Consider the following 14613-nt stretch of genomic DNA (forward strand, 5'->3'; position numbering starts at 1 on the left):
CTGTTGTACCTTAGTGTCTATTTAGTTCTTTATGGCAGTTATTTAAATATGTTGATATTGATGCTTTTAAAAATCTTTAGAAGTAGGCCTTGATGAAAATAGCAATAACTAAACTAAATTCTAGGTCATGATATGCCAACCAATTCAAGGCCTAAAACAGTGTTTTGGTCATGTTCCATAATGCAATTAGATAATGTTGAAAATAAATTCTCTCCTAAACAGAAAATTAAGAAAAAAAACAAATCTTACTGAAGTAAGAGTATAAGGAATTCAGGAGCCACTTCAAATATACTAGAAATTTCCTAAAAGACAAATAGCTGACTAAATTGAAAATTGCTTATAAATTACTATTTTACTCAAATTGTGTAGCATTCATAACTTCATTTGTCTTGATGATGGTGCAGAGGACCAGTTTAGATTTACACTGAACTTATGTAAAATTAAATACAGCATCAACAATACAATCATCAATGTGCATTTCTTTTTAATGCTACGGCAGAAGCATCTGGAAAGACAAATATTTGCATAGGATCCTGAAGGTAATAGAGGATAGTATATATCACATACAGAAGAGGGTCTTAATCATTAGCTGCAAAGCCTGTTCCCCATCATACTCATAACAAACAGTTTATCACATCTTCTTCTTTTCCTAATAATTTCCATAAAAACAAGAGTTAAAATAAAATCCACAAATAAATGACCGAAAGATTATGAGAGAATGCTGTATTTAAAAGGCAAGATGGGAGAGTGTCAATTAAAAAAAAAGTGCAAGGTAAAATTCATCAACTTTTCCACAAAGGATTTTCTGTTGCACTATAAATAGGCCTTATCACTGTACTTGTCCTTGAGGCGCTCCATTCCTAAAGCAGTCATTTCAGAATCTGTTGATTAGATAAATATGATGTGACAGGACAATTCTGAGGCACTTTTCTCTTTAAAAATTCTTTTGTTTAATACATTCTTAAGGGCTCACATTCGTACATCAGAAACAACTTTACTTTTTAATTATTTTTTTTTTAGTTATACATGGACACAATATCTTTGTTTTAATGTGATGCTGAGGATCGAACCCAGTGCCTCACATGTTCAAGGCAAGGGTTCTGCCATTGAGCCACAACCCCAACCCCAGAAAACTTTAATAGAATATACTATTCTCGGGGCTGGAGATGTGGCTCAAGCGGTAGCGCGCTCGCCTGGCATGCATGCGGCCCGGGTTCGATCCTCAGCACCACATACAAACAAAGATGTTATGTCCGCTGAATACTAAAAAATAAATATTAAAAAAAAAAGAATATACTATTCTTGAAATATTTGTTAACTTTGGCTGAAGCTCTTGAAAGGCATTCTGTAGCAACCTACACTCTGGATTCCATAACTCAGTTTAATCTTCAGACACCCACTTATGCCAGAGTCAGTGGAACAGAAAAATTCTATTTATCAAAAACTGAATTTCCTGTTTAAAAAGAACACCATCTTTCATACTGTTTACTGAAAACTATTTATGGCTCACATGAACTGCTGTATTTGGCGTTTACTGAAACTACCAGTAAACTTCAATATCATTCTAATTTAGAAAACTTTTAACATTTTTGGTATGCGGAAGAGTTCCAAACAGTGTGACCTTGTGATGCGAATGCCCTGTGTTCCACAGCACTCACTGGCTTCCAGGGGAACTGCTGAGCAGCTGTCATGTTTCCCAACAGAACAGGGTGTAACAGTTTCTTGCTCACCATGTTTATTTAATAGCACACTCCAACTCTCAGGCATGAAGTCTGCTAAAAACTTCAACCACCATCATTTGTTGCTGAATATGCTTTGGTCTTCTCCACAGTTTAAGGATTTTGTTACCTATTTTAGTCTTTTAATCAACAAATAAAAACACACCATTTTATGCTATTTGGGCCAAATTAATTTTATTATGCTCCATGATGAATTGCCACCAGTGCAACATCCTATTCACTATACAATTCAAAAAAAAAAAAAAAATCACATACTAAACAAAATTTCAGTTGATAAATGGAAATGAATGATTGAAAATTTTTATGAATCTCATACATACAATATGTGGCTAGCTGAAATTGTCTATCACATAGCATTTAGATATAAAAAGCCTCATGCTAGTTTGTTAAATGCGAAGGCTACCAGACAATCATTTCGCTGGAGTATACATGGGAGGCTTTCAGACAATGCACAGGTATAGTGCTGCCCACAGTGCAGAACGGTGGAGGACTGAAACATGCAAACTTTATCTTACTCAGTAAAGAAGATGTAGTTTTCATAACTGGACTGAACTCCACAGCTGTTGTGTTTCAACCAATAGAAACTTAAATCACAACAAAAAGGTCTTTTTCTCCTTAAGAAAAAAGAACAAACTCAATTGCCTTTGGCAAATTATATACCCATCTTTTATGTGTGTTTCCAACTCTGAGAATTGATATCCTCTGCTCAGAGAAGCTCCTGATAAATACTTATCATACCAAAGTTAGATAGAAAATCCTGAATTCCTTGGCCAAAAGTTAAGAAACACCTTAAATTGGCATTACCTTACATTTCTAGGCCACTTAAAACACTTTTTTATAATGTCATAAAAAAGACATGTTTAATGAAATTTATTTTTCCAGAACTGGAGGATTGAATTCAGCAGTGCTTTAACACTGAGCTACATCCCAGACCTTTCTATTTTGAGACAGGGTCTTGCTAAATTGCTGGTCTCAAACTTGTAATCCTCCTGCCTCAACTTTCCAAGTCATTGGGATTACAGGTATGAGCCTCTGCACCAGACTTAATGTTATTTATTTAAAATAATTATAATGTCCTAGTTAATATCTGCACAAAATTTTGATTTTATTGGTTAGTAGCTGTCCAACCTTATCCACGCCAGGTTCACTGAGCTAAAGCCACAATAAAAATAATAGTAAGCAGAAAAGGTTTCTAGCAGCAAAGGGCGCTGTTTTTACAAGAAACAAAAATCTAGAATCTTTCCCATGTACTTAAATTACTCTTGCAAGGAAGGTAACATTCTTTGAATAACTTAACTATTTTACTGCACCACTTACTGCTTTCATCAACTAAACCTCTTAAATTATTTTTATGATAACTAGATGCATGATCATTAGAGATTATGTGATAAACTGGTTAAAATTCAAGCCACATCTTGCAGGTCCAGCCTGTCAAGATCATGCCAATACTAGATTTTGGTCGAAACAATTCTAGATAGAATGATTTTTAGTTGGGTATCATGACTATAGTAATGAAATACATTTGGAACTACATTCTGCATATGACTCAATGTGAGAAAAATATGTCTGTATTTAAATCAGATAATTTTCTACCTAAAATTCAAAGTAGGTAGATATGATAATTAGCACTATAAATATGAATGACCATCTTTAGGTGAATTAGTGTATTGTAAAGAGGGAAGGACACCCTAATTTTAACACACCATTTAGTATGCATAAACAAATGTGCAGGTTGTAAGGTTTTATTTTTTTTAAAAAAACTATTAAATCAGAATCAGTTATGTGTTTCAAGAAAATTGACATTTGGACCATCAATCTTTTAAGAAAAATGTAACCCTTCACTTGACATTTGACAAAAACCTTGGGAAATTATCAAAAGAAAAATATACAGTATGTTAGGTTCAGCATTACAGTACATACCTTTGCTAATTAATTTGATATTTATGGTTGGTATTTTTGAAGACCTCAATCTATACAAACTGAAAAACAGAATGACCATTATGGTTCATGAAGAATAAAACTACCCCAAAGCCTCTAAACTCCAACTTAAATAATTTTTCAGAATAATATCAAAAATATTTTTTAAGAGTTTTGCCAAAAAGCCTGTCACATTTGTTACAGCATAAACGTAACCGCAATCAAGTACAGGTATGGAAGGAAGGATTCCCTGTGGTTCCAGCCTGCAAACACCACTACTGTGTCAGTAACAGCAATGCTGCTGTAAGAGACATAACTGATTTCCCCTACTGGGATCTTTGTAGAGATGTCATACAGAGCATATTGCTAAAATTTGAAAAATGGCATCAGTGTAGTGATGTCTAGAGAACTGTGCAAGGTATCAACTTCAACATTCATATGTAGCATTGTATTCAAAATGAAGGGGCTAAAGAAACTAAGGTTTACATCACTTAAAAAAGAATGTAGTGCTATAATAGATTTTAATAAGAAAATTTAGGTACAGAAAAAGTAGGGTATGAAAATAGTGTTTTCCTTCTGGCATTATAACTAAATTACATTAAGGTTTTTGTCAGTCTCACATACAGTATTTAAACTCCCTTGTTGATGGAATGAAATATATTCACAAATCAAGTGAGCATCCTGGTGTAAACTTGTACACAGTAACAGGGAGTAGCTTTGTAGAGGATTATGACAAACCTTTACAGATTAAATGAGGTATTGCACAGATTAATTAAAAAAAAAAGCAAAAAAGGCAACAAAAATATACAGCAAATTGGTAGAACATTTACATGATAATTTTACAGAATCCATAGACAGAAAGTAGTGTTTAGTATTTCACCTTAAAAATATATATATATATAATATATAGATCAGTCTTCCCATTCATCATCATCCTCAAAATCTTCTTCATCATCTTCATCTTCATCTTCATCTAGAAGAAAATCATCAAGACAATGAAAATATAAATGTTACATAATTCTTGGGTGAGTTCTCCAAATACTTAACCTCTGAAAACATAATCCATTTAATTCTTGGAGAAATCTAGTTAATAAGATAGTTTAAAATTTAATGAAATACATCCAAAGAGTGTGATAGTTAAACCAAAGATTAGAACAGAAGTTCCAAGATTTGGGTTCTACCTTGGTATCTATGAAACAAATTTCAACCTGTGATTTTTCCCTCTCTCCCTGTAGTAGGGATAGAACTGAGGACCTCACTCATGTGAAGCAAGAGAGCCTCACCACTCAGTACTCCCCATCCCAGCCTATCCAGTGTGCTTAATATTAATGTGTTATATTATACTTGGTTTGGTTTTTCTGAATTTCAGACTTATAAATCAAGAATCCAACTGCCTTCTTGTACTCTTCATGTGGATTCTCAAATTTAAAACTTGTGAAGTTTTTTCCTCTCCCCAGCCTGCTTCTCCATCTCTGCTCTAGTCAGTTTCATCTCAATTAATGCCATCAATTCTCTCAGGTAATTAGGTCAAGAACCCAGAAATTATTAATGATTCCTCTTTTTTTTTTTTTTTCACCATCCAATCCAGTTTACTCCTTCCCACCACATCCAGGGTTACTCCCATACCATCACTATATCTTGCTTAGATTGTTTAGTCCATTTGCATCAGAGCAAATGGAGTGACACTATTTACATTCTGAATTTAAAAAAATCTCATGTTGCTACCCCCTAGAGGCCTCCTGTGGCCAAGCACTGCTCTGAATAAAATCCAATGTGACCTCAATTCTAAAAACCCCTACATGATTTCCCAGTCATCATTTCTCAGTGTTCTCCAAGCCCTTCTCATAATGCCACCTCCTTTGATTCACTATTTCTAGTAAGATGCCTTCTTTCTGTGACTCAAACATGCCAACTTTATCCTTGCTTTCTGTCTGCCTGAGTCTTCTTATCTTTGAGGACTCATTAAAACTCCACCTTCTTGGAGGGGTTTTCTGACTATCCTCTGTAAAGTATAACCCTCCTCCACAATCAGTAAGTGTCTTTCCTGTTTCACTTTCCTACAACATTCCTGTCTGACATTCTTACATGTCTTTAGGTTCATGGCCTTCATACTAGAATACAAGCTCTATGAAATCAGGGACTTTGCCTGTCTTTTCATTATTGTATCCTTAATACCAGAAAACAGTGCTTCACAGGAGCTGCTCAACTAGACTTCTTGAATGAACGAATATGTAGATGTTGTCAATTTCTGAGAGTACACTTCTATATTTTTATCAGCTTGTCATAATTACTAACCTTTGAAGTACATATCCCATACAACCCATGCAAGCCAAGTTGGCAATGTAAGACAGGACCCAAACACTTTCACTTGGTAATAATAGAAAATAAGAAAAAGAAGTATGTGACATATATGTGTGCTAGATGTACAGATCTGTCTTTTTCTTTTATTTCCCCCACTATAAAACAGATATTTTAAAAGGTCCTATAAAGAAATACTTCAGCTCTAGTATTAGAACTTGGAAATTAACAAAAGCCAGAGGGGGGCAAAGATATCTTTTCTTGGCTCCAAACTAAGTTATTTCTTTTATTATAATAATACTATGAGTTATTATTATTATTAACAATAATAGCTATTAGTTATTTAAGTCTGAAAGTCAGCTCTAAATTGTTACAGAATACACTTGCAAAGCAGTTCAACTGACTACATATTACAACTTCTGTTTACTTTTCTAGCAATAGAAATAATGTGCTATCCAAAGTTTTTGCTAGTTATGCTTCAAAACTTTACCTGGATAAGCTGGGTGCAGTGGCACGTGCCTGTAATCCTAGTGGCTTGGGAGGCTGAGGCAGGAGGATCACAAGTTAAAGCCAGCCTCAGCAAAAGTGAGGCACTAAGCAACTCAGTGATACTCTGTCTCTAAATAAAATAGAAAAAAGGCCTGGTGATGTGTTTCAGTGGTTAAGTGTTCCTGGGTTTAATCCCTGGTATCCAAAAAAAAAAAAAAAAAAAAAAAAAAAAGAACTTCCCCTGGATAAAAGCATCAAGTACACCTAACTATGCTAGCATTGAGAGTGACCAAAGGTAAAATTATCACCAATTGCTCCTCCTTGGTGAAAAGGAGGAAACAGCTAGTAATTCTATCTTCTAGTACTAGCATAGAAATAATAGTAAAATGAAAAGGGTTCAAATACACAAAGTATGTTATATATTCATTACATGAACCACGTTATAAGTTCATTACAACTTGCATGACTATTAAAAATTGTCTTTATTTTTTTTAAAATCACTATAGGGAAGTATTTACCAAAACCCAGAGATATCAAAAGAAAAAAAATGCGTTCTCATCATCATCTATTTTATAGCAACCTACCATTTGCCCCATCTGATGAAATGTGAACCTTTAATTTATCTCTTTGACACTGGCAGCTATCAAAATTTTTCTTGAGCATCTTCCATACATGAAGTTATCTTTTATATTTTCTTTACTAATTTGGCCAGAATACCATTTGACCCAGATGACTATCCTGTCCTCCTTCAAACATTTGTTTCACCTGGCTTCTAAATGCTACATTCTGTAGTCCTCAGACCTTATTATTATTAGACTTTTTCTTCTTTCTCTTTATTTGTTTATTAATTACTTAATTAATTAATTAAATCCTGGGTAACTGAACTCAGGGACACTTTACCACTGAGCCACATCCTAAGCCCTTTTGAGCCTAGTTTCAAACTTGCGATCTCCCTGCCTCAGCCTCCTGTGTCACTGGGATTATAAGCATGTGCAACAGTGCCCAGCTAGACCTTTTCTTTTCCACATCCACTTTGCTAATCTCAACCAGTTCCATAACCTTCAATAATATGTATCTATGTACAGCTTACTGACATGCAAATTTATATTAATAAGACCTTGTCCATGAATCCTAGATGTATAACCAAATCAACACTTAAATTTGAATTTTGAATAGGTATCTCAAATACAGTATGTACCAAAGCCAAATTCCTAATCTTTCCCCTTAAACTTGCTCTTCTGTTAAAGAAATTCCACTTTTTAAGCTGCTCACTTCTGACCTATCAGTAACTCCAGTGATCTATGCATTCAAAATAAAACCAACCATTTCTGATTAGTACAAGAAATCTAGTTCAACCTCTATCATCTCTTACATGGATCACTGTCATTCCTATGATGGCTTCCCATCGAGTTCAGAATAAAAATCAATGGTCTTCAAAGCATTACTAATGGTCCCCTGTTTCATTCCTTACTATTCTCTCTCTCTTGCTCCCAACATATGGACCTTATTGTTCTGCAGCCTCAGGTACTCTGCACCTGCTGTTCTTTCCATCCGATGCTTTTCCCAGATATTGCTTTTTTTTTTTTTTTAACATGTTTTACTCCTTTCCATAAATGTCACCTAAGTTGGGACTATCATTCTATTCCAAAATGAACCTCCCTCCTACAGCCTTTAACTCCCTTGCCCTTTTCTGCTTTATATTTTCTAATTTGTTTTGTATATTTTTTGGTCTCTCTCACAAGAAAGCTTATTTCATGAAGGCAGGGATTTTTACTGTTTTGTTATAATATTACTCCTTCACAAATATTTATGGAATAATTAGTCTTTTTTGTCTTTGTAATTTGTATAATGTTGCTCAAGGATCTTAAGATATCTATCTCCTTATAGAGAAACAAAGAAAAGGAAAGTAAGATTTACTGAGCACCTATTATGTGCTAGGTAATCTGTTGGTTACATATTATTTAATTCTCACCATCAATCATTTGATATGTGAATTCTCTCCATGTAACAAATAAGAAAATTAAAATGATAAAAATATGCTTGTTTGGGGGGAGTACTTATTGGGGATTGAACCCGGGGATCCCGGGGATGCTCTATCACTTAGCTATATCCCCAGCTCTCGGTTCTCCCTAACCTGCCCAGGCTGGCCTCAAACTTTTAGTTCCCCTGCCTCATTCTCTCAAGTAACTGAGATTACAAACCCCACAATCTATAGAATATTCCTAATTTTCTAATCCTCTGAAACCAGAGAAACCTTCTGAATTTCTTCTGTCATTAGAACATAACAGGAATGAGATCTAAAAATCACAAGCTTTGTCTAGAGGTTGCTTGGCAATCAGATTCTATTAGTATTTCTCAGTATAGGAAATACAATTACCACTTTTCCAAAGTTCTTCCACTTTATAGCTATGGTTGTGGTGTGCTAGCATCTGTAAATTTTAAGATAGACTAATTACAGGGGCAATAAATCAGTTAATTACTCATTAGCAGATAAAAAGCTAACAAAAACAGTTATAAAAATAAAAACAACGGAATTTTAAGCAATAAAATTCTCTCTCACACACATACACACAAACATATGCAAGCTACCTGAAGAATGAATGGCTTTGCTCCTTTTCTGCATTACTTCCATCAATGCACCCACAATTCCTGAAGTGGGTGCAGGTGTTGGTGGTGCAGACTCTTGGCCATCAGACACCTTGGAATACAAAATTAGAAAGATTCAACTGTAAATCCTTAGCAAAGAATCTGTCTTCAGAATGTCTTACTTTCTTAGTATCACCTCTTTATCTTGAAAAATTAAAAAGCAAGCTATCAAAATTTCAAACCCAGTCAGGATTAGCTAAATTAAGAAGAAAAAACTGAATATTTTCCCCAAAAGTGAACAATAATTTCTGCACATTCCAGCACACAAGAATCTTATATGATAAAACTTCAAAACTATTATTAAAGGACATTATTTTATAAACCTGGACAGTATTTAGAAGTTCTGAAACTGTACCTGTCTCACATGGCAAATAACTAACTATCCCTGGTAGAAATTACTTCCATTTCCCCCAAACTATATTCAGGAAATAAAATGATAAAAAAGAAAAAACTAAAGATTTTGATTAAAAATTCATTTATTCAGAAACCAGTCCCTGCAAAATTATCCCTATTTCCACATTCATATTTAAAAAAGAGGAAAAAAATGTAATGGAAAAAATTTACAATTTAGAAAGTACTTCTCTAAGTACTAAAATGAGACAAATATATTTTTACATATTAATTTTATTAATTCTGTCTCTGAACTTCCATTACCCATTGTTATAATATTGGTAAAAAGATTAAATAGGGCTGGGGATACAGCTCAGTTGATAAGAGTGCTTACTCACATGCACAAGGCCTTGGGTTCAATCCCCAGTACCACAAAACAACAACAACAAAAAGATGAAATAGCATAGCTACGCTAAATAATCACACAAGTTTTTAAACATTTTTATTTATTTGAAATTTTAAATCCTTTTCCAAGGAATAAAATTTTCCAAAGAAAAATATCTTCCATAGAAAATTGTCTTAATAACTTTATTAAGACAAATTTTTCATTTGGTTTTTTGGTAACTCTTCTACTAACTACTTTTCTTTCTGGGCTAAATATCACTGTGTTCTCTAAAAAAAAATTCCATGTAGCTCTCCATAAGATACAGATTCATTCATAAGTACTTAAGTTTAGCTGTTGTATGTAATACTATTACTAGTATAGCAGTCCACAAACAGAAAATCTCAGGTTTTAGAGTTTGGTATTTCTGCATGAGGCTCTTAACAGCAGCCAGGACCACTCTTCAATGATCAGGTAATATAAAGCAGAGAACACTAAATAGGAGTGCAACACTGCCATTAGAGTCTAAAAATAAAGCTTTATTCCACACCAAGTCCATTCTTTTATTTATGTACTATATATAGCAGCTTTTATGGTACAGCAGCAGATTTGGGTGCTTATAACAAAAGACCGGGGCTGGCGATGTGGCTCAAGCGCTAGCACGCCCGCCTGGCATGCATGCGGCCCGGGTTCGATCCTCAGCACCACATACAAACAAAGATGTTGTGTCCACCGAAGACTAAAAAATAAATATTAAAATTCTCTCTCTCTCTCTCTCTCTCTCTCTCTTAAAAAAAAATAACAAAAGACCATATGGCCTTATAAGTCTAAATACTTATAATCTGGTCTGTTATCAAAAAAGTTTGTCAATCTCTAAAAGATTAAATGATCTAAAGGATTAAATGATGATCATCTTGTCCAAAAGTTATCAGCCTTCAGTGTCAGAAATTCTATTAGAACTCTTTCAATTTTCTTTTTTTTTGGTGGCACCTGATTCTTTACTAGTCTAAAACATGGAATCATTTGAATATGATTTAGTTTTCATAAAGTTACTAGTTTGGATTTACCAAGGTGATTGCAATTGGTAATTGCAATTGGTATTTTAAATTCCCCTTACTTTAATAATGATTCTTTTAAAATATCTTTTATTTAAAAATAAAATATAGAACAATGAACTATAAACATACTATAAGATTCCATTTATATTAAATTTTAGAATAGGCAATAAGCAGGGTGTGGTGGCACACTCCTGAGGCAGGAGGATCCCGAGTTCAAAGCCAGCCTCAGCAAAAGCAAGACTCTGTTTCTAAATAAAATACAAAATAGAGCTGGGGATGTGGCTCAGTGAAAGTGCCCCTGAGTTCAATCCCCAGTACCCCCCAAAAAAAAAAAAAAATGAATAGGCAATCACATCAGAGAATGTTTTGGGAGCAACTAACTGGTAAGAGGAATAAGGTAACTTTCTGGGATACAGAATGTTCTACATTTTATGTAGAAGTATGGGTTATAGAGCTATAGGAACTTATTATCTAAACTAAAAATTTGTGCATTTCATTGTATCTAAAAATATTTAAAAATCTATAGGGTAAAAATTATAAATTATATTCTACAATATGTATACTCAGAAAAATGAGAAATTATATACCATCTATGTATATCAAAGTATATAAGTGCATTCTACTGTCATGTATAACTAATTAAAATAAATAAAAAATTATAAATTATAGCAAGAGAAAAAAGATTAATAAACTTTTCAAAGATATCTTATACATTACTTTAAAATTCCATTGTGATCAATGATCTAAAATGAAAGAGCATATTACTTACAGATTTCAGTTGAATACCCTGTCGTATCTGGTCTAAAAGCGCATCCCTTCCAGAGCAGGACACTGGTCGACTGTTCTGTTCCACTTTTTTTAGCTGAGCACCCTCTCTGATTTGATCTAAAAGGGCTGCTTTGTTTCCTGCAGGAGTTGGAACTTGATGGTCCCCATCAGAAGGGAGGCCAGGGGGAGGCGGTGGCCCTGGTGGAGGCGGAGGTGGAGGTGGTGGGGGTGCTGTCACTGATCCTACCACTGATAGAGGTGGAGGTGGTGGTGGAGGCCCAGAAGGCGCTGAAGAGGGAAGGGCTGGAGGTGGAGGAGGATACACCCTATTTGGTGGTGGTGGAGGGACGACCACACCTGGCCTGGAAGGAGGTGGTGGTGGAGGTGCAGCTGTGGGAGCTCTTGAAGGTGGTGGGGGAGGAGCACCTCTTCCCCTGGCAGGAGGAGGAGGAGGGCCTGAGCTATGTGGAGGGGGAGGAGGTGGTGGTGGTCCTCCCCGTGATGGTGGTGGAGGTGGTGGTGCTGAAATAAAAAAAAAAAAAAAAAAAATCAAGATCATTTTCCTGTTGTTTCTTGAAAAATATGAGCGAAAACACCAGAATTTAGTTTTTAGAAATCAGTACCAGTTTCGAAGGTTAAGAATAAACATTTTTCTACTTTATAATAACAGAAATAACAATGAAATAAAAGTTTGCTTAATAAGCACTTTTATATTTTAATTAAAATTAACAAATAACTGTTCCCTTTTTAAAGAATCAATTACATTTATGTTTTTTAAAAATTAGTTCAGATTCAAATTTTATAGTTTATCATAGTCAATTAGAATTTATTAATACTAATTTGAGCTAAGATACAAATACAATGCTTTTCCTTTAAAATGTAATCCTTTGTTGTCTAATTTATATGGATTTATATTTTATGGTATAATGTCCTATTATTTCCAAAATAAATTCTAGCAATTCTAGCAATGGAAAGAAGGGAGACTGGTTGCTCAGTCAAAATATTCGATTACATAATTAGGAAACAAAAAGTGATAAACAAATTAAATGAGAAATCCTATAAATTGTAAAAGTAAAGTCATTAATAAAAAGTTATCACTATTTTGATAGTTACACTCTTCTACTTAAGTGACAATGTTAAGATATTAAGAAAACAAATTTGAAAGTACAGTGATATCAGACTATACTGGAGAATATGAATAAAACCTAAGTGTTAGATTTTATTTTACTACATTTCTGGAGACATGATGTTGCCATGAACATACACCAATAAATATAATAATGTACTTCATCATTTTCCCATTAATTTAAAGACTGGTTTGAAAAATTATTTTTAGGGTATAGAAATGTTAGAATTCATAATAGGCATTTGTATTTACTAATACAAAGTATAATGTGGTATTAAGGAAACTTCCTATCCAACCAAATTCAGTTATAAATACCTATCTTAATTATAAGCTTAGATGCTCAGTAATACAATGATAACAGAAAGGGAAAAAACCCTCACTTTACAGAGAATAGACAGTATCTTCTGATTTCATTTGGGACAATCATGGGGAGATGCTTTAGAAATCTGAAATCAAATATAATCATAAACATTGAATGACATGTATGCAAAGGACCAAACTCACATGGGTATTGTCTCTTGGCATAAAAACCTTCAAATATACATAACGGGGAACAGGAGAGTTAACCTAAATTCAGACAATCACAGTGGGACACCCCTACGATTTACACTTAAGGTGTACTAGAGGTCTAGAAGATACAGCTAAGATTCACTCAACATTCCATCTAACTGGACCAAAAGCAAGGAGACTTAAATGCTTGCTAGAAGCAGAGTAGTTTTCTAACATTTTCAATCAAATGGCAAAAAGGGGAGGAAATGCTATATATGAATGAATGAAATGGCTATTCCCTGAATAAGAGTGTATCAAATCCCTTCAAGAAGATACAAAATTTCATTTAATCAGGTTTACATTTCAAATAGCAACAATATTTAGAACTAGTATAATTTACTCCTCCCTTACTTAAGAGGAAAAGGACTGGACTATTTTATTATGAAAGGCATTAAATAATTATTTTTCATGATTTTACCAAGAACCATGAATTAAATTTCTTTTGAACCTGTCTGTATGGGGTACATTTATTGGGATAATTTGGGATTAGGCTAATACAAACTCAGACAGACACTAATTCAACACTCAGAAAGGAGAGTCTTGATTTATGAGTCAATCATCAGCTGTATCCCATCTGCATGTAGAAAAAGTTCAGCGTTTCTATTACCTTGCAAACTAAAAGCAAACTTTTAGTCTGCCTTATGTCTACACAAAATGGAAACTGCAAAAAATGCCATGTCCAAAGGTAAAAACTATGAAAGAAATAAAATAGGAGAAGAAAAGAACTTATGGTATGCAGTTAGCCAGATCTGCACACACACATGCCTCTATACATCACTATGAGAAACACACCACTATGAGAAAACTCTGGTCAAGATTTTCAACTCTAAGTCACCACAAATACCAGAATTAAAATAACAATGGTATTTTTGAATTTTTTAAAAAGAAATAAGTGCAAAGAATCAAATAAAAGTAATAAAAAATGAAAATGGTTCCATTCAAAGCTAAAGGAAGACAAGATTGAGCTTACCAACAGAACAGAACAAAACAAAACAACTTTGTCTTGGTGGGAACCTAATACTAAAAAAATAAGTAAACATTATTTCAGGTCAACATTAAAGTACTGGTAGATAATGCTCTAGCCAATACTTGAGACACACCAGTCTGGCTGGTGACAACTACAGCTGCTGCAGGAAGGCGGAGTGCAGGTAGAGACAAAGGACAGCACAGCAGAGCAAAACAAAATAAAAAAAAATACCTGGCTTTCGGGGAGTGAGGGTGGGGGACCTGTGGGAAAGAGGGAGGCTGATCTCAATGGACCCAGTCTTTGGGGAAAATTGTTGAGTAAAAAGTAACCAAAATCTCTTGGCC

The 14613-nt window shown here is 34.2% G+C and overlaps 1 protein-coding gene across 2 annotated transcripts in view; it reads right to left on the reverse strand.

Moving 5' to 3' along the window:
- Window positions 1–1261: 1261 nt before the first annotated feature.
- Wasl (WASP like actin nucleation promoting factor) overlaps window positions 1262–14613 on the reverse strand; it is a 74210-nt gene continuing 60858 nt past the window's right edge. For both annotated transcript variants that reach the window (XM_026388711.2, XM_026388710.2), the window contains 3 exons: window positions 11629–12149; window positions 9033–9141; window positions 1262–4629 (listed from right to left, as the gene is read on the reverse strand). In XM_026388711.2, coding sequence (XP_026244496.1) covers window positions 4568–4629; window positions 9033–9141; window positions 11629–12149 — 692 coding nt within the window. In that variant the 3' untranslated portion in view covers window positions 1262–4567. The remainder of the gene's footprint in view (window positions 4630–9032; window positions 9142–11628; window positions 12150–14613) is intronic.

Source organism: Urocitellus parryii, chromosome 3 (genome assembly GCF_045843805.1).
Source record: "Urocitellus parryii isolate mUroPar1 chromosome 3, mUroPar1.hap1, whole genome shotgun sequence".
Taxonomy (NCBI): domain Eukaryota; kingdom Metazoa; phylum Chordata; class Mammalia; order Rodentia; family Sciuridae; genus Urocitellus; species Urocitellus parryii.